The sequence below is a fragment of the Acipenser ruthenus genome, chromosome 23 (genome assembly GCF_902713425.1).
Source record: "Acipenser ruthenus chromosome 23, fAciRut3.2 maternal haplotype, whole genome shotgun sequence".
Classification (NCBI taxonomy): Eukaryota; Metazoa; Chordata; class Actinopteri; order Acipenseriformes; family Acipenseridae; genus Acipenser; species Acipenser ruthenus.
This window is the reverse complement of record NC_081211.1, coordinates 8,259,917-8,286,336: the sequence shown is the minus strand read 5'-3', so window position 1 is coordinate 8,286,336 and position 26,420 is coordinate 8,259,917. Positions and strand designations below refer to the sequence as shown.

General features: G+C 40.1%; 1 protein-coding gene across 8 annotated transcripts; it reads right to left on the bottom strand.

Moving 5' to 3' along the window:
- Window positions 1-1,381: 1,381 nt before the first annotated feature.
- On the bottom strand, window positions 1,382-25,915 carry LOC131696528 (protein lin-28 homolog A-like). Of its 8 annotated transcripts, none has more exons than XM_058997688.1 (5): window positions 25,719-25,915; window positions 24,211-24,386; window positions 11,130-11,314; window positions 10,402-10,497; window positions 1,382-6,867 (listed from the first exon to the last, which is right to left on the bottom strand). In XM_058997688.1, exons 1-5 carry the CDS (start codon window positions 25,726-25,728, stop codon window positions 6,648-6,650), a joined length of 687 nt encoding a protein of 228 aa, XP_058853671.1. In that variant the 5' UTR covers window positions 25,729-25,915; the 3' UTR covers window positions 1,382-6,647. The 8 variants fall into 8 exon arrangements, with proteins under 8 accessions (XP_058853671.1, XP_058853670.1, XP_058853675.1 ...); XM_058997687.1 differs by lacking the exon at window positions 25,719-25,915 and adding an exon at window positions 25,371-25,576; XM_058997692.1 differs by lacking the exon at window positions 25,719-25,915 and adding an exon at window positions 24,977-24,992.
- Between the last annotated feature and the right edge of the window lie 505 nt (window positions 25,916-26,420).

Below are 26,420 nucleotides of genomic sequence, written 5' to 3'. Positions count from 1 at the left end.
GTATAGAAAGGGTTGAAGAGAATGTTTTGGTCAAAATGTATTCAATTTTAAATATATAAAAGATCACATTTTCAGTACATTGTGATAGAGTTGGTAATAGTACAGCACACATACAGGTATCTTCAAAGAGGGATTGATTGTGCCCTAACCTTGTTATTCTCCTACAGTAAAAGAATACTGTATGTCACTGACATGACTCAAATAAGAATGCTGTGACACACGGCAGGGTGTTCAGATTTGGTCCAATATCTACAGGCCTAGAAGTTTTTTTTTGTTTTTTTTTTTAAGACGAGGTGAAGTCAAGTGCTATTAAACGGCCTAGGCCTGCGGATTCTGTGCTGGTTTGGTGTCAATCTGCACAGGTTGGAACACGTGTTAGTCAGTGAGCTTACTCCATTTACAATGTATGTTTGTATAATGAGAGTTTATCTTCAAGCTAGGAACTCTGGAACCTCTGGGAATAATTACAAATCTTGAATAACAACACATTTACTGCACTGTGTTTTCTTTTTAAACAGCTGAAGGGTTTTTGCCCAAAACGTCCTGAAAATAAAAGATCTTTTAATCTTTTAAACGTTTTGTGTTTGTCTATATATATATATATATATATATATATATATATATATATATATGGTTTTAACATTTGCAATGTTTTTTTATTTTTTCATTCAGTAGATCTAGGGGTTTGTTTTGTTCTCTGCATTTTTCTGGGCATTACCCTGAATTGTATCAGGCCCCTATTTCAATGGGTAAATCCAGGAGAACCACAAAATCCTGAGTATTCCTGATGATGTAGAAATGATCACCCCCTAACTCAAGTGGACACACTGCTGAAGGCACTAGCTACTTGACTTAGTTTATGTTTATTTTCCTTTTTGTGATTTGCAGCAATCTATGTACTAAATATTCCATGTTTTGTGCCATTGTCATTAGTTTGTTTGTTAAGGTACCCTGCAGGGCTTGTTCTGAGGGGGCACAGTAATCTTTCCCCAGCACAAAGAAGAAAACCAAACCTTTGCCTGCTGTATATACGCAGGACTGAACTGCCAGACAGAGGGTGCTAGAGAAATAGGAAGGCTGGGCTAGTTGAAGAAGCAGAAGCTCATACTATATCAAAGAGTGGACACACTTTGTTTGAGCGATGTAAATTCAATTCACTCCATGGTTTAGTTTTCACTAATTTTATAATTACTTTCCTAGCATTGTTTGGTTTTCCTCTTTTAAATCTACTTATATTTTCAAATGTATACCACGGACAACCACTTTTATTCTAAGAAAAATGAACTGAGAAGCTCTCATTGCATTGGCCTAACCCTCACCTTTCATGAGCTCTGAATTCACACACAAAATACAAAAAAAAATCAAAGAGAGACGGAGACCATTGTAAACACCAGACAAACTTTTTATTAACTAAAAAAAAAAAATGTTTGGATTTTGTAAACACTAGGAAACATCTTAGTCACAGTTCTCTTTGTAATGCATGCTTAAAAATAAAATGAAATTTAAAAAATCACCACGACCCTACCTTGTTCAAGGTTGTCCAATGGGTTATTAAGAAAGAAGCTAAAGGGAAAGACACCTCAGACGTGGGAGCTTTACACAAACCTTTGGTTTAGAGCAGTAAACACAGCTACACTCTTCAGTCACTTTATATACAATCTTTTGATTTTAAATTAGGTATTGTACGCCAATAGAACACACACCACTTACTAATGAAAAAAAAAACAGCACACACATACAGAAAAACACACGCACGTGTGCCTCTGTGCAAGGCATACGTGTTTCTAACTTGTGCTTAAGTAACCCTGAGTATAGTTTAAAATGAAAGTTACATTTTTAGGTTACATGGTGTATAACAAGCAGGAGTGTTTTTGTACAGCAGGGCATTGCTGGTTTATTTAACTCCCTGCACAGAAATTCCAGGTCATTTAAAAGTGAAAGAGCCGACATACATGGATGGGACACAATTTAAAAAATATGTTCAATATTTAACATGGAACATGTCATATATTGAAATATTTCTCTCAGACGTATGTTGCAATAATAAAAACCGCCCTAGTTCATATATTGGAATACATTCAGATTTCAATTTTAATTTAAAAATATACTCTGAATATAACAATACTGCAATACATAATCAAAATCTGTTGCAATATTTGATATTTGGCTCATGTAATATGCTGAAATATATTTCTTGACATTCTATGCGGGTGGACTGTAGTTCACAATTCTACTTGTTCTCGTAGATATTTTTCATTCCCAATTGCATTTCTAAAACCAGCAGCACTGTTCCCAAACAACCCGTTTAGTCTACTGGAGTAAAACCCTTTTCTCGTTCAAGCTTTGGCTTTTTCCCTCGGTTTGTTAACAACACTGATTAGAAGAGAACTCAATAGCGCGGTTCTGTTACAAGGCAGAGGCCTCTCCAGCCAGCCCTCCCAGTTTCACCGTTTAGAAACGCACAGCAAAAGAAATCAGAAATGTATCTGAGTCGGGTACAGGACAATGCACATGTAGTCCTGATGGTGTTGGACACAGAGTGCCACTGTGTTAACTGTTGTATCAATTCAAATACTTTTCTTTACGGGGTACGGCTAACTAAGAACAGGTTCTCTTTTACAGTCGTGACTGTCGTACAGTAAAATCAGAGGGTTTGGTAAGAGACGAGGAGCAGCTATTCTTGAATCTGGGTTGTCAGAGCACCAGACCTGACAACATGGAGAATGTCGACACTGATTAACATGCCGTCAGTTAGGCCATGGACCAACATGGCTGTCATCTTCCAAATTCCAAACACGGCACAAGAACTGGGCCGGTACCAGTGCAATAGTAAGCAGTGTAGCAAAATCCTTTTTGAAAATAAAAATGGATCTCAAAATGTCCTATATGGGTTAGAACAGGGTTTTACACATAAATACTTGTACCGTGAATGTTTGGAAAACGTTATTACATGAACTCAATGAAAAGAATACTACTATCTAAAACAAACACACAACTACAAAATAAAAGGACAACGTTCCAGTTGTATTTCACACAATGGAACCCACCGGATATACCCAGTGGAGCTCAGCGCCACTGTCCTTTACAAATTACAATATCCTGAGGTAGATCTGTATAGATTGCTTAAAATTTCTTTAAAAAATAAACCCGCCACCTCAATACAATACTAACTAGCACACAGCAGGCACAGACAGGCAGGGAGGGATGCGTTAAAACTGAGTGGAAATGCCCAGGTTGGGGGAGAACTTTCAGAATGATCCTCTAAAAGTACTTTTATTGTCGCACTTGATCCAATTAATTGGAAATGCAAATAAACATGTAATTCATAAACAGAGCTGTTTTATATGGTTTTAAGATGAATCAATTCAAAAAGGTACTTTGAGTCTTATTGGTTTAAATTGTTAAACACAGGGAAATACCATGCTCTTTTAAGAAGTAGTATACAGATCAAATACAATGCTGGGGCTGTGTGGGGAGTCTATGTTGTGCTGCAAAACAGGCAGTTTTTGAAGATCACCTTGTTTTATGAGTAGCCTTACAGCTGTGCTTTAGTTCACATCTCAATGGTGTTTATTGTGCAGATCTGTCACGTCTATTTCAACGCACCATTCCCCATAGTGTCCTGCTGCTCACAACTACCTGTATTAGCCCCACTCTACAGATGACAGACAATAATAACCATCATATAATACAAAACATAGAGTAGTATCTGTACAGGAACACTATACAAAGGAGAGAGTGCAACAATACACAGGGTTTCACAATGTCTGACGCAGCCTGATTGAGGCAGGGGGGGTCTCCCTTTTAGCTGCCAAACAGATTACTGGCCCTCGTGGCAAAAAACTACATAGAATAGGTGATGAGCCATTTAAACTGTAACAAAACAAGATTGTTCTTTGTGACAATAGAGTGTCTATCTATCAATCTCTCTCTCTATATATATTGGCTCTCATTCATCTCTGGATAGTGGATCCAAAATAATGTACCTAATCACAAACTGCAGGCTTAAACATAGGAAACTACAGTTGTTATTGAACCATATATATGGGTATTCACAGCTTTGCAGTTTAATATAGTAATGAAAACTGATGTGTGTTGCACTTACTCTTTTAAAAACAATAATGCACAATCAGACTTTTTTTGTTTTAAAGCAATTTTTTTCACATCTTTGGATAAACACGCAGGTTTTTTTTCATTTTCAATACAAAAAAAAAAAATCACAAAAAAAACACACTAACCTAACAATTTCAGAGGTTCCACTATAAATGTGTCAAAAAGAATTGGGTGGGTTTAGCAAAAGCAACAGGAGCTCTACCAGTGCCCCAGACAGCTCGTGGATCCCGGAGCACGAAGGCAGGCTTATCCCTGAACCCTGCTGCTCAATAAGCACGCCAGGCACCCTGAATACTTTGTCACACATTGTGAGATCTGTGATCAGTGATATTAGAAGTGTAGTTGCTGCTAATAGGTTCCAGTGGGGATGTGACTTCTACTTGTGATTAGTGATGTGAATAGGACAGGGCAGCTGGAGTTGAAGGATGATGCTCTGCATGTCCTGAGAGGCAGGCATTGCCAACAATGCAGTGAAAGACGAATGTGCTAAACTAAATCCATCGCCACTTTGTGCTAATAAAAGGGCCTGTCTGGTAATCGGTAGGTCTGCGATTGCTTCACCACGCCCATCCCACCAAAACTCACTAAGTACACAGCCCATTTTGAGATTTCCCTGAGTTTCAGTTTCCTATTTCCTGAGAAAAACATTGCAGTTATAAGGATCTTAGGTTTTCTTTAAAATATACAAAAATACAGAACAAATATTTATATTAAAGATAAAATGCATCTTACACGCATGATTAGTGCAGAGTAACATTGCATTGGTCTTGGCATAGACAGCTCCCCAACTGGGGGAAGATGTATTTTGTGGGTTGGAGAAATCAAATGAAGTGTGGCTGAAATAATAATAATATTAATAATTATAAAAAAGTAAGGGAACGACTGCACGTTGACAGCGAGGCAGCTTTTGAAACTTTGGATTAGAAATCAGTTTCCTGAATCATGAATTGATCGTGACTTGAGCCTCGTCATTGTGTCTGGACAGAGAACAAGCAGGGAGAATGAAAGCCAACATAGGAACAAATAAATAATGATTTAAAGCATTTCAAAATGTTCTGAAAAAAATACAAGTTAAAAGTTAAATGTGATGAAAAGCCCTGTGCTCCTCCTGAAACAGGCAGCTCTGCTTGCTAAACTGCCCAGACCAGACAAGCCAACTCATCCACGAACTGGGATAGCCCATCAAGGACAATGTGTTAGACAATTCCTGCACGCTCCTTTTGCCCACAAGATGGGCAAAAGCAGCTTCCAGATCACATCCTGCAATCCGCAAATGTAAACTACAAAACATTAGAGCATTGAGTGTCATTGCGGGTTGAAGCAATGCTGAATTTAGAAAACGAACTTCCATGTTTCTGTAGGTTTGTTCTGTTTAATGCATCATGTGCTGCTTGGTAGTTTTGCAACAGCAGACACGCAAGCCAAAGCACATCATGCACAAAGGCAAATGCGAGCTTTAACCTGGCACTGCTACGTTGCATCGCTGAAACTTGACAATTAGCAAAACTGGTTTCACCCCGCTTCTTCTATCCCTGCGCAAAAGCAAAGCAGATCAAGCCAAAACGGAGTCCAATTTAACCAATCAAAACATTCAGATTCTCCAACATTTTTAACCGAAGGGTATGGCTATGTAACACAACACAAAACATTCATTTGGCCCTTATACAATCAATTGAACATATGTGGCTATCAGCAAATTACCAGTCACCACCTACAGACACAGGAAGGCCTGGATGAATCAACCATCTAGATCATACATGGATTGATTTATAATGGCTTCAATCCAAGAACTCTGCATCTGTATTGGTGGTACTGTACTGCAGCAAGGTGTAACAGTCAAGTTGATATATTTTTTTTCTATACTGCCTCAACCAGCATGAAACTCTGCTGAAAATGCAGATGGCCAGTCGTGTCCAACGGTATATCACAAAGTGACCAGGGCTGTGTTCAACATACACACATTTACCGGACCCGGACCTCTTCAGTGCTTTAGCGGAAGTTTCCAGCCAACAAAGGAAAAAAGTTCAAGAACGTTTGCGTAATTTAACCTTCCCCAGATTGTCCATGCTTTTAGGGACTGCTGGAATTTTACATTCAACTTAGGATGTGCCAGATAGATCATTTTTAAAATAGATTTTAAAGCCTTGGTCAACACACCTTGCTTGCATATGTACGTGTTTAGTGTACTAAAAGGATAATATTGTAAAATAAAATAGAAACAACCACAAAAGGGTTTAAAAATGTGCAGTAACACATGAGGCATCAATGTTAAAAATTTCATAGGGTCTCTTGTTCACTTTAAGAATGGTTCTTAAAAGATAATCAAATAAAGCAACTGTGAAGAACACCTTATACTGACTGTTACACCTTAAAACAGTACCTAAAAACAGCCGTTATTTTCAAACCTGAGGTAGTTCCAAAAGCAGCTAAAAGATCAATAGGTTATTGTCTCTGAAGTTGATCCTTTCTGGGTCCCGTGAGAAACTGGCGCTCCTACTCCGAGCTGCCCCCTGCCCCGCTGTGATGTCACAACGTTACTCCGAGCTCTCCGGCGGCAGGGGGGCTTGGCTCTGCTCTTCCTCCTCCCCCTTCACAGAGGCGGGCTTTCCCTGAGAGCTGGGCGATGATTGTTGTGCTTTGATTGGACAGTTGGCCACCATGTGGGTGATGCTCTGGCAGAAGTGGCACTTCTTGGGCTGCGGGGGGAGCTTGCACTCCTTGGCATGGTGATCCAGCCCGCCGCAGTTATAGCACCTAACAGGAACAAGAACAAGCAAGAGTTAGACACACTCAGACCGCCTGCAGCAAGATTAGAAACTGAAGCTTCTAGCATTCCTAACAACAAGTGTTCACTGAAACTGCAGCTGTTTCAATTACACTCCAGTGTGCACTTATTTCTGTGTAAGGCAATTACAGAAATATTAAAAGAAACTTAACTGATTACGTCTTTTCCAATGTTTTCAGTACAGGGATGGAAATAAGACTCCCATTGCACGCAGTTTGATCCATTCCTGGTTTTACTATTTTAACTACTTTAATAAGACACACCTGAGCTTGTTACTTGCTGTGGCTAATCAAGCTGATAGTAAAACCTGGAATGTGTGAAACTTATGCAGTAGGAGTCTTATTTCCATCCCTTTAGTATTTCTAAATCCAGCACTATTGAGTGCTTGATAGTTATGGGTTAAAGACCACTTCACCCGTCAGAGCTATTAAAACCAGTGGGAAACAACTCACTGGGGGCTATTTTAATGGTCTAAACAATGGTGGATCTTAATACCAACCTTTCAGACCTCCTCTCACAGTATATGTCGTAATACTAAAGAGGGCAGTATTAAGATCATGTGTGACTTGTTTACCAGATTAGCACTAATCGTGGACTACCTTAATGAAAACATTAGATTCATCTACGATTAGTGCTAAAGTCTTTGAAATCAGCCGTCATTTTTTACTTCATTAAAGAAGTCCAACTACATCGCTTTCTCTCGTTACAAATAACTGTGCTCCCCTTCACACACCACTAGATGGCAGTGTGCTCCCAATGTATTCAACCAGGTTGAGTCTCACTGTCACACCGACTCCAATGTGTGGTATATGAATCAATACTGTATCAATCCCTGCGGTTGCAATGCGTATAAGTTAACAATAAAAAATCAAGACTAGAATAATGACTAGTTAGCTACAGAATAAACTATAATCCCAGCTACACCTGCAGATGTGGCTGGGATCAGGGACAAAAAAGAAAAACTAGGACGACACTTCAACTCATTTAAGCACATTTGAAAACGCAGCATTCAGATCCAGAGATCCAAACGCAGCGTCCCATTCCCACTCCCCGCACTGTTAAACTACACTCAAATAGAGCGCTGGCATTTTAAACTGGAACAGAAATATAATCTGCCAATGGGGCAAATGGGATTGAGTAGCAGCATAGAAACAGAAATAACGCGGGTAATATAGTCGCTCTGTATTTTGTGACAATCTCACTTTTGCATTGAGATTGTGTCCCTATAAATCAATAACTGGGGGGTTGTTTAACTTCTGTACGATGCTAATAAGCATACGCTTGATTTCATTAACACTGTGTATGCGATTCACAGACACACTAAAGATTCATTGAAAAAAGTCATGCTTAGGTAACAATTGCCAGGATGTTTTAAAATGACATGACTATTTAAAAATACCACACATACATGCTGAACCAGATTGCTTGTATTTATCCTCCCCTTCTCCCCTCTTTTGCCCAGACGAGTCCAGTTGTTATTGATTGCCTCCCTTTCGATTCTCTGGTGTGCGTGTGGCTGGGTAGATCTCTTGGTGTCTCTGATCTTACAGCGATTGACCCCTGACCTCTGACCCCCTCCCCCGGCTCCCCTCCTCACTCTGCAGTTGCCATGGCAGTGCTAACCCCTGACCTCTCTCAGGCAGCTACATCTGTCATTAATTAAATGGACAAAATCCCTTTTCAAACAAGCTGTGCATCAGCCAGGGCGCGTTGATGAGATCATCAGGACTGGATGTGGGGCAGGGTTTAACACTCTCGACCCTGCGGACCGGTGTGGAGGGCTCAGAGAGAGCTCAGCACTGCTCACAAGAGTAGATGTTTGTGTTTCTTTTCAGTGGAAGACACTGAAGCTATTTCACCTATTACCCAGTTCAGTTGTTTTTTTGTTTGTTTGTTTGAACCAGGAACTAAAAACTTGTTTTAAATATACATTGTTTTCCAGTTTAAACCTCTGCCTCAGGGTCATCTTGCTGTGATGTCACTTAGCGTTGGAACAGTTAACAGGCTACCCAAAATGACAAAACGTGATAAAAAAAAAAAACCATTCATTGAAGATTACAAATCACTCTGTACTAAAACTGGACTCCAAATTGGATTACCATGATACAAACATCAATTTATAAGCACCGGTTTAACGACAAACACAGGCAACAAGCTCAAGTGTGTTTAATTAAGCTCAAACTGCTATGTGATGGGAGTTTAATGCAGTATAAAACACAGAGACTCTTGTGGATGTTTCAAGCCTTCCTAATTTATTCAAGCTCTCCATATCAATAATTGGAAATGATTTTGGCCAGCAAGCAGTGTGGGGGTTGGGTGTGAGGCTGCAGGGCCAGCAGTGATTGAGAACCAATGTGAATCAATCAGCCTATTGATTCACACACACACACAACCCTGCATCCCAATATCACTTTCCTTTTCTTCATGAAATAAAAACACACACACCTTATTTAAAATGTAATCATTCTTTAAAATAGTGCAGATGAAAGCAGAGGGATGCTGGCACGAGAGAGAGAGAGAGAGGAGAGAGAGGAGAGACCTGAATTCCCTCTTCATTCAGTCTTGTGCTGGGTTGGGTTTGTTCTGTGACCTGGACTGTACTCCAGTTCTCTCGAGTCTAGGCTGAGGCAATCTTACTCATTCCAAAGACTAGCCCACTGCACCACCTAGCCTCCAGCCCATAAACACAGTACTGTTCTAAAAGAACAAATACAGCTGTATGCATTTCAGAAGCGTTTCATGTATTAACTTGATACAGCATGTACTGCAACAATGTGATCTGGATAAAACCACAGCTGGTTTCACAGACCCGGATTAGCACTAATCCTGGACTATTTTGTCAAACTAATATTAGGTAAACCAGCCAAAACAAAATCAGTTTTGAAATGTCCTATTGCCCTTTAAAACCTTATTCTGTGTGTATACTAGCTTGACAGATTAGTGGCAAGCAGTAAAAAAAGGGTGGAATATAAACAAGCCCAAAAGACTAAATCTAACACTTAATGTATTAAAAAAAAAAAAAAAAAAATCCAGAATCAACTTTGTATACAATTCCCTATTCTTATTTACCTCCAGGGTCTTTCAGGGTCTTTTTTCTCTGAAGGCAAAACACTGCACTATTAATTCTTTACAAGATATACTTTCTCTAGGTAATATGTCGACTAGGGGAAGCTGTGCTGGAGCTTATACAAGCAGTACAACAAGGGCTATTTTTGGAGATACAGTTTAATAGGAATAGCTGAATATGTATTACGAACTACACGATCGGATACAGATTCAGAGACATGGCTACTCGATAGAAAATGCATTCGAAGCGGAGCTGTGAAACAGGGCAACACAGAAAACGGATTTGAAATCCTTAGGCACTGCCGCCACTTGAAGCTTCAAGCCCCAAGCCCCAGCGTTGGAGGAGTTTCCACCTCATTCCATTCACAAGCAACCCGTACTAGTGGGACACCCAGCAGTGTTTCCATGCTTCCAGTCCTAAAGGCAGCCCGCTTTACCTCTGCAATCGCCTATTCCCGACACCTCCAGTCTGTCCCCCTGCCTCTGGGATACTCGTCTGTTTCCACGCCTGCACACTGCTCCCTTTAAAACCACTGTAACGAATGCATACCGTCATTACTCTGGACACTTTCCCGACAGAATTGCTGCCTGGACCTGGAAATCCTAAGTGTTTAAGGTGACTCACAGGAAGTTAAAAAAGGGAGTTCCAAATGCTGCTGGGAGTTTGAGTTCTTGGGATGGCCAAGCAGACTTTGTAAGGCAAAAAATGAATCTCTCTTTCTCTTAAGAGTCATGTGACTATAAGGGTAGGTGCTGTGAAGGAAGGTTCTTAAGAATAGGAGGCAGAGACGGAGTGAACCCAGGTTCAGAGATCAACGTGCTGAGCTGCACTACCAGAGCAGACAGACAGGACTTAACATTACTCAGCTCATTAGCAAAGCTTTGCCCGAGAGCAGCCTTGTGCTTATCCACGTCCCATCAGCAAACTATTCGGGAAGACTGTGTAGCATGAGACTGTTTGGAACTGCAATTACAGCTAATGACCAGAAGGGGTCAGAGTATTCAACCGTTGGGTGCCAATGCAAGAAACTGCTGGGGAGTACTCAAAATGATACCGATGCAGTGACTGAGGATGGAGCCCTGGGTCGGACCATGTAGAAGGTTTACTAGTTTACCACCACACTGCAGCAGTGTCAGCCCATGCTTTCCCGGGCGGTCTGGTTACCTGTCTCCTTTGGAGCGGCGCTTCTGGATGCTCTTGCCCTTGGGGCGTCTCTCGCTGCCCACGCAGAAGGCCCCGGCGGGCCCCATTACTCTCAGGGACTCCAGCCCCTTGGCAGACTTCTTGAAGGTGAACTCCACTGCCTCGCCCTCCTTCAGGCTGCGGAACCCCTCCATGTGCAGCTTACTCTGCGCGAGGGGGAGAGAGAGAGAGAGGTGTCAGACACAGAACTGCACTAAACATATTACAGAATTATTTTTGCAATCACTCCAATATTGTCGAGTACATTAGCCAGTACTCGGTGTCTCTCTATAAATAAGAGGTCATCTAGTGATCTGTAAACACGTTTGCAGGCAATACCTTGCTGTGCATGAGAAAGCTAGAACTGCACAGCAGCTCCTGATCTCAGAGAGCCTTAAAGTAACTGTAGCTCACACAGCAGATCCACAACATGTCTCTGCCTTGCACATCATTTCACTTTATAGTCGGAAACGTGCAGTTTCGAAAGACACACATGTTATAGCAAACATCGATTTCCATTTGAAAACATGGTAAATCTGGTACTACACTAGGTTTTTGACTGTCTTGTACTTCCTGGGTCATTTCACCTGGATAGTGCAATTATCCCCACCCCCTCACAGGCATCTTTCCTGACAATAACCAATCAGCTGCTTCCTCTAGTGACTGACAGGCTTTCAGCCAGTAACAGCTTTGACCCAGAAGACACTGCTGAGGTGAATTGGCCCAGGAAGATAACCCAAGAACATGTAATAGAAACTGAGTTTCCTTTAACTTAAAGCAGGGCCAGATCTCATGTTTCAAAATGAAAACACATGTGTGCTATAACGTGTGTTTCTTTTAAAACTCCACATTTAAGATGTATGGAGCAAATGGAAGTGCAAAATGGCTAAGATTGACGGGGTCATCTACAATTACATTAACACAAATCAAAATAAAATGTTTGAGTAATTGCAGTAAGAGTCGCTAAAATCAAAACTATGGCTGAAAATGCCTTGCATGTATTTATATTCATGCAAATTATTTGTTGAATTATAAATTAATCATTTAGCAGACACTTTTATCCAAAGCAATTTACAGACTAGGGAGTGAACTATGCATCATCAACAACTGCTGCTGCTGCAGAGTCACTTACAGTAAGACCTTAGTTTTACGTCTCATCTGAAGGAATGTGTATTATGCAATTACACATTTTAAGAATGTATGCAGCAGGGTCACAGACTTCAATAAGTAATACTTTTTGTAATGCAATACTTGTATTATTGATATTTATTTCTATGTTAGTTGCATTAACTATATCTTTGCCAATAACACAAGAGCCTGTTTTACTGGGGATGTCCACAAGGGGGCAGAAGTTCCACTGAAATAACTGTCCAGGTCATAGCTTTGCCATCCACAATAAAGCAAGGGAACATTTGGTTCAAAAGGGAGCTTGAATCCAATCAGCCATTTCATCTCAATTAAACAGTGCGGTAATAATACTTGCTGTTGAGGCTCAGAGCAAAATATTCATGACTGGCTGTTGCACCTCTTTAACCCTCAATAACACATGTGCAAAAAATGGACAATTTTCTCAGCTTCTTCAGTGCTACAGAAAGCGTATTTGTACAACGCTTGTCAGTTTCTATTGAAACAAAGGCTCTGTAATGGAAAAAGGCTTCATGTACTAATGTGATAGTACATTTTTTTTATTTGTATAGAAAATACTTCTTTTACTTTGATTTAAATATACTGCCCTTTAAAAAAACTAAACTTCAAACTAGTTAAAAGTGAGCACTTCATATGCTCCACTAGTATTACTGGGCTCACAGTTTAATCCGTTACTCAGGGATAGCTCTCTGCTCTTAAGAGATTACACAAGTAGCCTCTGGAATTAGGGTTCAGCTCACAAAAAAAAAAGGTCAACTTGACCACCCTCTACAGAGTGTAAACCACCTTCTCTATTGCCTTCCACAGCCTTCTTCATGCAATCCAAGTATTACACAGAAATTGCAACAAACAAGGAGGATTCCCTCCTTTTCACAACGTTTCGGACGCAATTCACTGTCCCTCCTTAAATGAGTCCATCTGGTCAGCCTAGCGCTGACCACCAATGGAAAAGAGGTGGGGGGGGGGGAGGGTGCATTCTTGGAATATTTAAGGGAAGAGAAAACAAAAAGTGGAAGGAACAGATGGAAGGTGACTTTAAAAGTAACATATCGACTTCCTTTCCCCTCTCCTATGGTCAAAGGAACCCTGTTTTAAAAGAAGCTCAGGGCTGATGGGTCATTAAATGATTCCTGAGAGGAGTGGGTACTACTGTCTGCTTTAAATACATTAAAAAGATTCTGGGCTCAGCCTAGAGTTTTTGTGAATGAATGACCAGCCTCCCCTTCCTCTCTCCTCATTCACAAAACTGTTAGTCAGTAACTCAGATCACATGATCACCATGACAATGAGGGCCATTCTTCTTCTGTGCGTGGAGGCACAGTGTCACAGTGGGGTGGGAAAAAATAAACTGCCAAATTAGTTACCTTTTTGTTTTGTACCATATTCTAACTAGGCCTCTTATTTTCAGTATTTTTAGTCTAGATTTTAAAGAAAGTTCCAATCCATCATGTTGTTTGTACTTTATTTGCTACAATGCAGACATATGTGCAATGAATGTTTTTATAAAAAAGGGAAATTATACTGTAATCACTGTATTATCATCACACAGAAAGCCATGCATCCAGGGTATAATTCCCATCACCGACATCCTAGGTGAGCTTTTAAATACGATGGCCATTGCATTGGGATGGAAGGTCTACCATTTCTATATCCTTATCTCATAACTGAACAGCCCACTGATCACATGTTTATTAAGTGCCAATGTAAAGGGGCGAAGGCTGGGCATGAACCAGTGATCCCGCACACCAACGTAACCACTATGCAAAGAGCCAGGCTCATCTGCATTCAGGGTTATTGAGCTTTTAATCTCATCTCACTGACGGGACACTGCATCACTAAACACTGCCGTTACACCAGCAAGATATGCAAGATATTTACTAACAAATGCATGCATTTCATTTATTTTATTGTTATCCTTTGAAGCCATCATGGTGATCAAAAAATTATAAAAGAATGTAGAATCCTAAAATAGAGCAAATACATAAAGCCGGGCCAACTAGGATGTCTTCTTAGATGTCCTCAGCCCCCGGCCGCCTGGAGCCTGCAATACCCCAGGATATTGAGACATGCTAGCTTCCCTCCGAGCCTGGAGCCTGCAATACCCCAGGATATTGAGACATGCTAACTGGCCGTGTCACTGTGCAGTGTGATCCAGTATCCTGCTATCAATGGGTTAGAGGCTGGGTAAGCAGTACGCTCCAGTATAGTGCACCCACACCCTTTAGAACTGGAACCCTTCACTGTAGAAGGTTTTCCGTACGGGTTCTGGGTTCTAGAGTTTTACCCAATAAGCCACTGAACAGAATTTCGAAAATTATCATTAAACACAAAAATGACATTTAAAGTTGAACTCCCTTAACAATCTGCTAACCCTGAAAATCTGAACCCCAAACTGCCAGATGTGTTCAATTCAAAAGCGAGAAGTGAATAAGACACTTTCCAAATTGAGCTATTTTAAAAAGGAAAGTCTTTTTAGCCAAATTGTCTATTTCCTGTCAGCCACACATCCATCATGAGTGCCGCTGGACTATCAGAGAGGTGGCTGGCAGTGGAATGCATTGGAAACGATAAGCGTTTGCAGTCATTGTTTGCTGGAGTCACGGTCCGCTGTTTCCTTCTCCTATTGTGCCCAGCCAGCGGTGATCCATTCCCTTTATTTCACATTTTTAAGCCCATTACTCCCCTGCTGTGCAGAAGGAAAGCCGTGTGGTCCTTCTGTTATGATAATAGTAATCTTAAGAGACTGCTTTTCACCACAGTACTTCTGTACAGCTAAATCAAAAGGGACATTATTACAACTATATAAAAACTATACATCTCACTCTACACAACCCACTGGACTGCAAACACAGTTACATACATAGAGTCCTGTTCACAAAGCATATATATTAACATTCTATTGGGTCAAACTGAGAATAAACTGACAACCCTCTCTGACAACCCTCTCTGAAATTAAAAAAAAAAAAAAAAAAATTAAAATATTCAAAATGGGTCTTAAAAGATGACAGGTCTGAACACAAATCCTTAACATGGTCTCTTAAAGATTGTGGAATATAGAAAGAAACAGACCACACAACACCTTTGACCATTACTGAAAATCAAAAAGATGCAGTGGCTTAGAGAAAATAAAATGATTAAAGTTTAGATGGCATGCCTACAAATGACAATAAGTATTACCCATCAAATAAAATACTGTAGCAAGTCTGGTTTTTCTCTACTGAGCACACAGATGGAAACGCTTCTTTCTTTTAGTGCTACTAGCATGCGCGGTTGAACTGTATTTTCACTACCGAACCCAAGTTTGTATTGTAGGGTAGTCTTTGGTTAACGGGTACGGCACACTGACACATGCTCCCCAAAATCAGCATCCCTTTAACTCCTTCAGGTACACAAGGAATTGAGCGCTTGTTCAAACGGTCTCCTTTTCAAATACATTTGAGAGCTACTCAAGCAACACAAGGTAACAATTTGGAAGACCAGATCCAACCTGTCAGTGAATTTTAAACCCTGTTTCTGGGACACATATCACTTGTACCTTAAAGGATTAAAAGGGGTGGAGTGGTGGGGGGGACACTGTTCAATAGATGAGGCAGGGATTTCAATATTAGCAACAAGGGGTGTGTCTGTGCAGTGACTAGTTATTAAACAGAATTCCTTGGTGTCAGTAATCCATTTTTCTATAGCTTGGCCTGCAGCGTGCTGGAATGTATCAGGGGTTGCTTGTGTACATCCTCTTAAGGTAGTTTCAGCTGCAGAGAAACCTTTTTTTTTTTAATTGCATGAGGCATCACAGTTTTACAGTTTACTACAGATTTAACCCTTAATCTCCTGGACAGCCCTACAGGTCAAAGGAGCTTCATGTTTTCAGCAGAACTCTGTTGTATCCTGGATATAAAAAACACCCTATAAATCAAAACCTACATGGGAAATCATAGGAAAAATGGTTTAATGTACATTGTACATTGTCAGAATGTTCCCATAGGCATTTAAAAATAGGGTTAAATAAATAAATAAAATGAATATGAAAGAAAAGAATGTGGCTGAATATCTAAGGTACAGGCCTGGGTGAATATATTTTCCCAGACACACTCAGAGTTACAATAAACATGTTAGCCACCCAACCCCCAGCAAATCAGATTAATTGCCCCATATCCAATGTCCATGCCTTGGGTGGTCCTTCAGGCCAGATCCAGGCCTCTTAAGTGCCCAGAACAACAAAGGGCCTGGTCAGCACGGACTGGTCGCACTGGCTGGATTCCTGAAGTGCCAGAGCTGATCAGGGAGTGGACAATCAGCCTTGAAGCCTGGGAACTGAAAGCCCCTGTCTCACACACTCTAATCAATGGCTGATGGAAGCCTTAAACACACACCAGGCAGGCCGGCAAAGACAGAACACATGGGAGAGGAATTCACAGCCGTGAAAAGAACACGGAGGGGAGGCCTTTGTTGTTGTTTACTACTAGATATTCTGAAAAGAAACCATTTCATGTTTCCAATCATGTTTCTACTGTGCCCCCCTCCCTCCTCCACCAAAATAAAATCCTGTCCTGCAAAATCTGCATCAGCCCTTACGCAAGACCTGACCATGAATTAACCGAATTAGAAGATGACTGAATCATGAAATAGAGGTGGTAAACCATTACGTTCGTATGTGAGGTAAAGAATGGAGAAGAGGATGAGCAAGCCAATACTGCGCAGCACAAACTCCAGTGGCAGATTTCCTTTTGCCTCCCATGGCAGGGTGTACTGAAACTGGACAACACCAGAAACACCTGCCATATCACCGTCAGTGGGGCGTAGGGCTACCAATGTTCTGAAGGTCTACCTCACCATTCCTCAAGGACGCCCTCAACTTGTAATTAGGATAGAAATCTGCAGTCTGTTCTGCTGAGTGATCAATACGAGATTCACTATTCACTCCGTTTCATGTGAAACATCAGTACAGTCTTGTGCATGGAAGCACCTGCCAACCGAGCTCCTACTATCAGCCCTCTGTCACATCTGCTGCTGCCCCATCTAGCCAATAATTACAAATGAATCAGAAATGGAAAGGATGAACACTGGCACTGGAGAGAGTTCTACTTTAGCAGGCATTTCTAACTTTTCATCCAATCACAGTAGTCTATAAGGAGGGAAGACCAGAGTGGCTGAATGCTACATTCCATTGACTAGGCCAGGTCATATAACTTGAATCTGAGGAATGTTATCAGTTATAGATACCACACAACAGAGGAAGAGATAAGAGGCTGATTGCACAGCACTTGGATAACCCAGACGATGTGTAGTCCACAAGCTTAGGGCTAATTTAACCTTTTAGTTCTAACCAGCTGTATTATGCAGTGTGGAGTAGTGGTTAGGGCTCTGGACTCTTGACCAGAGGGTCGTGGGTTCAAGCCCAGATGGGGGACACTGCTGCTGTACCCTTGAACAACGTACTTTACCTAGATTGCTTCAGTAAAAAGTCAATTGTATAAATGGGTAATTGTATGTGAAAAAATAATGTGATATGTGTATAATGTTATATCTTGTAACAATTGTAAGTCACCCTGGATAAGGGTGTCTGCTAAGAAATAAATAATATGCGATGTGAAAACAGTTAAATACAGCAGCTGACATATTATAAATCAATATACAACAGGAAAAAATGTGTTTAAAAAAAGGGAGGGGGGGGGGAGGCTCCAAGTCGTGATTGGGGATTAGCTCAGGCTTTGAAATCCTAGAAAAGCTACACTTACAAAACGTCAGGTTACTTTGTAAAGCCAAGCGAATGAAACTGCGTTTGAAACTGCAGTCACAAACAAATGGGGCAGCAGCAGGGGTCCCCCTACATGCCCATTGTCTCCTCTGAGATAATGCCATCATCACATCACCTCTCCATTTACATATGCATGCAAGCCTGGGGGTGGGGTGCACAAAGAACTGCAGAAATGTTTTAATCACTTTATAACAGGAACCTGAGATCAATGGGGGGGGGGGGGGGGGGCTTTATCTCCCTTCTGTCACTTCTTATCTGAAGAGACTGGAATTAAATATCTGGAAGCCTACTTAAAGAGAGACGGGAAACACAGCATCCCTTTTGATTTTCGTTTGAATTCACAGATTTGAACTTTCTGCCTCCAGTAACGTGCTCCCCGCCTGGACATTGCACTGGGTTAGAAACAGAGGTTAATATTTTCAGTGGTTAGTCTTCAACAGTTCAGATAAATAGCAGTTAAAAGAAGAGTGGGAAGCAAAGATAGGAAACCCACTCCCTACCTTATAGGATTTATTAACAGTATCACTGGTCACCTTTGAAGTGCTAACCAAGGTTTCTTTGAAATCCATTTCCTTAACTCTTATTAGTTATTATCATTATTACTACCCCTGTTTTATTGTGCAGAGAATCTTCTCGTTCACTTCATGTATGCGAAGGCTGTAAATGAAACGGTAACCAAAAATAAAAAAAATGTTTATAACCGAAAACGACCTGTTTTATGAGGCATTGATGTTCAAAGTTTTTATCATTTTAAATAAATATAAAAGTGTAAAACACATGCTTAACGGTTTACACAAACTGCTGAAATGTAAATCTAATAAACGTAACTGTACAGCCTTAAATACAGGGCTCGAAGTTAACGTATATTTGGTAGCATTTTGCTATCCAAAACTCTTCATTTGCGACTCGTTTTTTTATGCAGTAGCATTTTTCTGATATCTTACGCTGTTGTCTTGACCGTCGCTGAGTGAATACAAACACAATTACCGGTATTAGTTTTTTTTCTTTGTTTTTTTTTAAACACGTATATTATTAGTATCTATCATTTGTAGATGACTGAGGTTTGTACCGGCCCACAGCAAACCGTATTGTTTAGACAGTGGAGTACACATACCTACAGTAGCAGAACAACGTGGATACAATTTTAAGGTATGAAGTTTATTTTATAGACCAAAGTTCAAATGAAATAACTGTTAAAAACATTACGATTTTATACGATAACGGACATGACATTATGTTATTCAGTGTCTATAAAATGCTAATTTAATCCTGTCATGGAGAATGTCTGCTCCTGTTTTGTTATCATGTTAACCCTGGTTTCACCCACGTTAAAAATTAACACATAATAGGTAGATAAATGATTACTTTATCAATTGTGACTACGAAAAAACAAACAAACAAAAACAACACAGGAGCAAACAGAAAGTTACCATGATCCAAATACACGATTCCTTGTTTTATCAGTACGAACAAAAGACGAAATAGTCTTGAGGTGCATTAATGTATCTATCTGTTTTATTTTTATAATAGATTATCACTACCTTGCGTACTTCTGTTTAACTAGTGAAAATGTGCTTTAACAAACAATGTTATACAAACTATAACTTACACACATAGCTAACTAATATCACTGTTTAATAAAACAAAGAAAGCGTTTTTTTTCTTAGTTGATATCTCTTATTCTGTTATTACTTCTTAGTTAATTTAATTTTTAATTCCATTTAAAGACGCAGTGAAAAGGCTGACATATTTATGAGCAAACCAGTTAATATAACACATTGCACGAATCATTTAAATTTAGCGCTACCGTGATGGAATTAACTTTCATTTTCAAAACAGCTCGACTGTGACTAATCATATAATTTATAAGGTCATACTTTCAGGATTCAACGATAATGTGGCAAACATACATTTCGACAAGGAATTGCATTAGTTCCATTACTTAGTTAAACACAAGGTGGTTTCAATAAATACTTTATGATTTAAATATAGGCCTAGGCTTACTATGTGATAGTTTGGGATAGCCAGTCTATTAAACAGTAGGTAGGTGTTTATTTTGTTGATTTACATATATAATTATTAGTTGAATAAACTGCTATCGAAAATGACCATTTTGCTACCTACCTTTCCAGACAGGTAGTAAATCCTCTCTACTGTCTCAAAGTTAACTTCTAGCTCTGTTAAACATACGCAAACATTTCAAATGTGAAACTTTAGTTACAACGCAGCATCCTGGGACCTTTGGTGTAGCTCACAGCGTCTGTTTGCAGCTATACCACTGAGTGAGTTTGACCTACAGCACATTAGATCACAGGAAGCTGTAGCAACTTCAGCTTTGTCTTTGAATGACCTGCATGTTCAGGTGCTATACAATACAAGCAAACAGGCCTTCAACATCAGAAAAGGAAGACCAGTTAAAATATTATGAAACATTTCAGCAGGTAGAAGAATGAATATTTATCCATGTGCAGGACGTTTTAATATAGGATTAAAGTTCATTCAATTACACTCACACAGCATTGCAATTATACGCTTTCTTAAAAGAACTAGCCCTCCCATATCGCTGAGGAAACCAAACCCCCCCCCCCCCCCCCAGAAAACAGAGATATTAAAGCCCCAAATCCTGACAAACACGCCTACTTGAACACGAGACCAAAACACACCCAATACATGTTTTACAGAGGGCCTGTTGCTAAATAGCTCTAGCTCACAGTAAAGCCTGCAATAACTCCAATAGCAATGGGAATCTTCAAACACACAATTCAACTGTTTGAAGAAAACAAATGCACCCCTAAACTCCTACAGACGTTTGGGATTGCGCTGGGCTGTAAACTTTCGATTTTGTACAAATATTTGAACCTTTCAGGTACTGTGCGATTGCTCCATGATTGCAGGAGCCTCTGCGTGTGCCTGTACTGGGCACCCTGCCTCAGTGTGCAATTCCAGGAGGGTCATCCCAGGACAAGGACAACCACCTAAACTCCCACCTCCTCCGTTCTTAAATAGTCTTCAAATAGGAGGAGTTGTTGCACTGGATCAATGCAAAGACCCCCAATACAGTTTTCACACAATTCCCTTTTACTGCTGGAGTTGTAAATGAGTCTTCACTTCTAGACTATGTGCAAATGGCTCCTTGTTGACTATGCTGCAAGGAACTAGTTCAGCACAGTAAAAGATGAATGTGCTTACACACTGCATTACTGGATTTGAAAGTGCATTCAACTCTATCTAATCTGCGCAGGAGGGCAAACACCATGAACCAAGCTACTGGAACAATACAGATACTGGTTTGAAGTACTTGAACGGCAGAGAATGTGCCTTTACACAGACACACTACTTCAGGATTCGTTGTTTTACTACAATTTAATTTGAAGGTTTGGAGAACTGGCTCCCAGATTTTCCTCTAGAGTGATGGTAGCCAGCGTCGAGTCTTGCTTGAGTGTGCTCTCACCCTTGTATTGAAAACACTATAAGTCGCCCCTCCTGTTTTAGATATGTACTCTACCCTAGATATGATATCTTTCTCCTGCATTAGCCAGGACTAGAGTAAGCTGGGGTACAAACTTGCATGTGTGCAAGAATCTACAGCAGGGATCAACCACAGCTTGATTTTTGGAGCATTTTACAGCACAGGGGAACCACCCTGGATTGCATAACCATCTGTGCTTGTACTTGAATTAACCCTGAAGAAAAGAGCCCCTGTGCTGTAAAATGCTCTAACAAAATGCAGTTGTGGTTCATCAGGGTATAGATTGATCATAATACCACATTGGTCACTCAGCCCAAAAAATGCAACTGGGAAAGGGATGTTAATATTTGGCCTTTAGATTTTTTCAATGCATTTTTACATCACTGAAAGAGAACACTATAATGTTTCAACAGTATGAATTCTACAAACAAACAAAGCATTTAAAAAAAAAAAAAAGATTGTAGAAAAATGTCAAGTTTTTGGCTATCTGTCCTTCGAATGCTAATACGCCCTTTTTTGAAAAAATAAGCAAAAAAGATGACTGTCTACTGTGCTTTTCTATGGGGAAAAAGCATAACTAACATGTTCTGTGAAGTATCTATTATAGGACAGGCTTAAACTTAAATACAATAAAATATATATCTGTATTATCCATAATAACAAAACAGTTACAATGACGTCAAACATAAGTATTTAATACTGGCTTTAATAGATTAAAAATAATGACGTTTGTTTATGAATGTTTTTCTTTTTGGTTGCATGTTATAGTATTGGAGCACAATTATCACAGACACAGAAAAGTCTTTCATGGACTCCTTTCTGTGGACACTGATAATGTTAATGCTGTCAGTTCAGAGGTTCTGAAGCTGGTTCCTGTACAGCAGACTGACCATCCCAACACTCAGACACTGGGACAGCCACATCCAACACAAAGACAGTGGGACAGTCACATCCAACACAAAGACAGTGGGACAGTCACATCCAACACAAAGACACTGGGACAGTCACAGCCAACACAAGGACACTGCCTTGATCCCTGCGGTCAGCGCTGGACCGTAACCCAGAGCCCACAACCAGCTTTATAATCCAGCACAACACAATGGACTCTTTTCAAGCTAAACCCATTAACGGTAAAACTGCTTCATTAAGTAGCAGTCAAACCCCACTGTTCTTAACCATTTGAGAAGACTACACATTTAGCGTGTGTGGAAACCGAGCTTCAGTATGATAATTCTGTGATCAGTGTCTACCACTTTAAAGTTCATATGAATAATTAAGCGGTTACAGATAATCTAAATATGCCAATTTCCATCCAATACAAAAATTAATAATTTTTGCAATAGAGCCCTTTCATTACTTAACCCTTTCATAACTATAGGTATGTCCTTCTCAATAGCATGCTTCGAAGTGGATTAAACCCCAGAGATCCAAAAGCGATTGCCAATAAATACAACGGTCTTTTGCAGAAGTTTAGTTTTTTCTTGTAAGCATGTTTTGGTTTTTTTTTGTGTGTGTGATTTTAAAGATTGGGAGGTTACATAATCTATATGTTTTGTTGGACTGATCCGAAACAGATTTCTATAACCAACCCCAGAAACCTTCCTGCTACACAGTTATGTGCAAAACCATCTTGGAGTGAACAGCCATGTTGGAGAAATGTTGGAGAAACAACCTCCCAGTGTTATTGAAATTGTGTGATTGTGTGTTGGGACATTGTGTACACCAGTTAACAGTACTGTAGGACAGAAAATAATCCATGTGTATTAGTTACCGTGTTTGAAAGGTGTGTTTACACCTTTAAGTTATGATCAGTACTCACTGGTTCCCCTACACGTATTGGGGTTAGTAGGGGATACAGGAAGTGACAATGAGAGAAACGTGAGTGAGACTGAACAGCTGCACTGAGCGGCACGCCTCCTCATACCGTGTTCTCTCCCAATTAAGCCTTTTGAACCCACGTTTTGTGTATCGACCATTACTACACAAGCGTTACAGTATTACCGCTGAGAATGCATGAAAGGTAAACCAGAATAGCACTAAATACAATTCTGTAATGACCATTCCTGGTGACTGGTATCCAATTAGTCCAAGCCACATGGTCAAATTGAAGGTAGAGGAATGAAGTGAATCTGACCGACAGCACAGGAAGCAGCAGTTTAAACCTACATGTATAGCGGTGTGCTTGAAAGATCTGTTTTATTAATGTAAAAACGTAAAAGACCAAACCATCTTTATTACAATCTTCAATGGGAAAATGTCTAAATGTTTTCAATGATCTTCAGCACATGAAAAAAGGGGGGAGTGACACGCTTTTTTTTTTATCTTGTCGTGACCAGATAAAAATTAGAGCACGGATTGAAATCTATTATATATTTACAGGCAATGTGTTTTTAAAAAATCTGTACTGTAGGCCTACTGGCAGATTTCTGTGAAGTGGTATTTGTGGAGACGATGCGTACAGGTACATTAAACACGCGCTTGCTCAACACCATTGACCCAAGATTAAATACGTGACTAGGTTTCAAAAAAACAAATAGGAAATGTTGTTCAACACATAACGTATTGTTGTGTATACTACGACTACTACGACTACGACTACTACGACTACTACTACGACTACTAATACTAATACTACTACTACTAATAATAATAATAATAAATAGCTATTAAACGTGGTGGTATTTTCCTCTTACCTGGTGGACGAAGACGTCGATCGGGGCCTCGAGCGGGGTTCCTTCTCGGTTCGTCATGGAGAGAAAGCCGAAGCCCATCCTCACATTGAACCATTTACACACGCCAGAGCCGGTGAAGACCTGGCAGTCCTCCTCTTCGGTCTTCGCTTCCTCCTCTTCGGTCTTTGCACAACCACCTTAAAATTACAGGATACAAAAATAAAACGTTACATTTGTATAGTTGGAAAGCGGTGTTACATTACTACTGCACAGCTTTTGGCTTCCTGTACCGTTTCCTTTTCTCACTCCCGAAGATACATAAAGTGCTAAGGTAAGACCCAAGCGTGTTCGAAAGACGTCATTTGCGTTTGAAAATACCAGCTCCAAAACTGCAAGTAAAGGCCACCGTCTATTAATAAAATTCACAGACATAAATTAAAGTACAAATCTGTATTAGTAACACCTGTATCCAATAAAACGTTCTACCGTGTTTGCGTGAGCCTTTTCAAGTCATTTTGGATTGTCGGATACGTACAATGCATATGTTTTGTTGGTTAGCCAACAATCCATATAAAACACGTTTACTTGGCAGGATGTCGCTCGCACTGAACACCGCGCACAGCAAGAGTGAACGGTTCCACTGTAAGAGGTCAGCGTCCTCGTTTTATTAAGATTAACAACCAAAATGGTTCTGTATATGTCCCAAAAATTAGCTAAGTCGAGTCAACTGAAACTATGAGAGATACACAATAGCAAAAAGGAAAAACATTGAGAGGTGTAGCCTTACGTTAAAGGCTAAAGTTGAATCCATCAAGCAATGAAACAAATACAGATGTAACAGACTGAACTGCACCGATAAGGTTGTTCCTTTAGAGGTTTAGAAATCCGGTTGAAGAAAATAAAAAGGAAAGCAATCGAAATCAAAATAATAATGCGCAAATAGATTTTAAAAATATATATATTTAAAATTACAAACCCAATCAAAACGCGCTTGCACAATGTAGCCTATCCTATTTTCTAATCAAGATAATTATATACAATACACACACACACACACACACACACTCTCTCTCTTATAGAGAACATATAGTCATTCCCCCAAGCCACATGTACATCTGCTTTGTATAGAAATGTAAATAACTTTTCTTTTCATTCAAATAAAATTAAAAAAAACACCCAACCTGTAAATTCCTGATTTGAAACAGAGCCCATCCTGCTCTTTCCGAAAAATGTAATCCGGAATCCCGAGATATATAGGCTATAGACAAAAAATCCCTCTGCCCCCAATCCAAGAGCCCTCAGAGATGGTACCGCTTCCCGTAACAGCTTTCAAATCAAAAGCTTTGGGGAACAAACAAAAGCTTTGGCAACATCTTCACCCCAACAATGGAGGTGGGAGGGCCGGGAGCGATTTTAAAAAAGAATCCTAAAATCTGAAAGACAATAAGGGTGAACCCAACCCCTCCCCATGTCCCCCCCTTTAAAAAAGACCCCGAGATCAAACCATAAACATTTACAATGGAATCTACCTTCGGCCATGTGTAGGCTTCTCCAGGGCGCTCAGAAATCTTCCGTATTATCCAACAATGCGTAAAACACAAATATCAGGGATTCACTTTTTGAACTCGATTGACAAAACGAGCACGTATTTTCTCCACTTCCTCTAAGATTGTATTTTTTTGGTCACATACTCTCCCAGTAACCTGCCCCCACCACCACCACTACCCCCCACCTTTTGGGAACTCCACGTGACTCTCAATTACACTCTCTTCACTGTTAATTACGCATTCCTGAATGAAGGATACAAAATCTTGCAGTGACCAATCACAGGCAGAGACCACCTAGCAGAATAGCCATGGAAGATCACAACCCCCCTCCTTACTCTCTGGACAATATTAAGTGACCATCCACCCCCATCCTCCGCCTTTCCCCACTTGGTTGTAACGGTCACTTCATGCTGAAGTGGTCATTTAAAACATTAAAGATGACCATTCCACATTCCAAACCTTAAAGTCCAAAAGAAAGATTAGGAGTGGGCATTTCCTTTTGAAAAAAAACAGTATCCATTTCTTGTGTGTTTGTGTGTGGTTATTATTACAGCAAAGGTACAACGCAGCGTCTTTACATGACATTTACAGCGCAATATACCATGTCCATAATCTTGCATACGGTTTTATATAAACTGTAGCGATTGATAGCGTTTTGACACCATTTAATTATACAGAATTAAT

Excerpts from the sequence above, each read along its gene's own strand:
- LOC131696528 (XM_058997685.1), bottom strand. The coding sequence starts at position 24,621 with ATGTCTGTGAATTTTATTAATAGACGGTGGCCTTTACTTGCAGTTTTG. Across the intron at positions 10,498-11,129 it reads CGCCGCTCCAAAGGAGACAG|TGGTTTTAAAGGGAGCAGTG; the intron begins GTAACCAGACCG and ends CATTCGTTACAG. Across the intron at positions 6,868-10,401 it reads GGGAATAGGCGATTGCAGAG|GTGCTATAACTGCGGCGGGC; the intron begins GTAAAGCGGGCT and ends TGTTCCTGTTAG.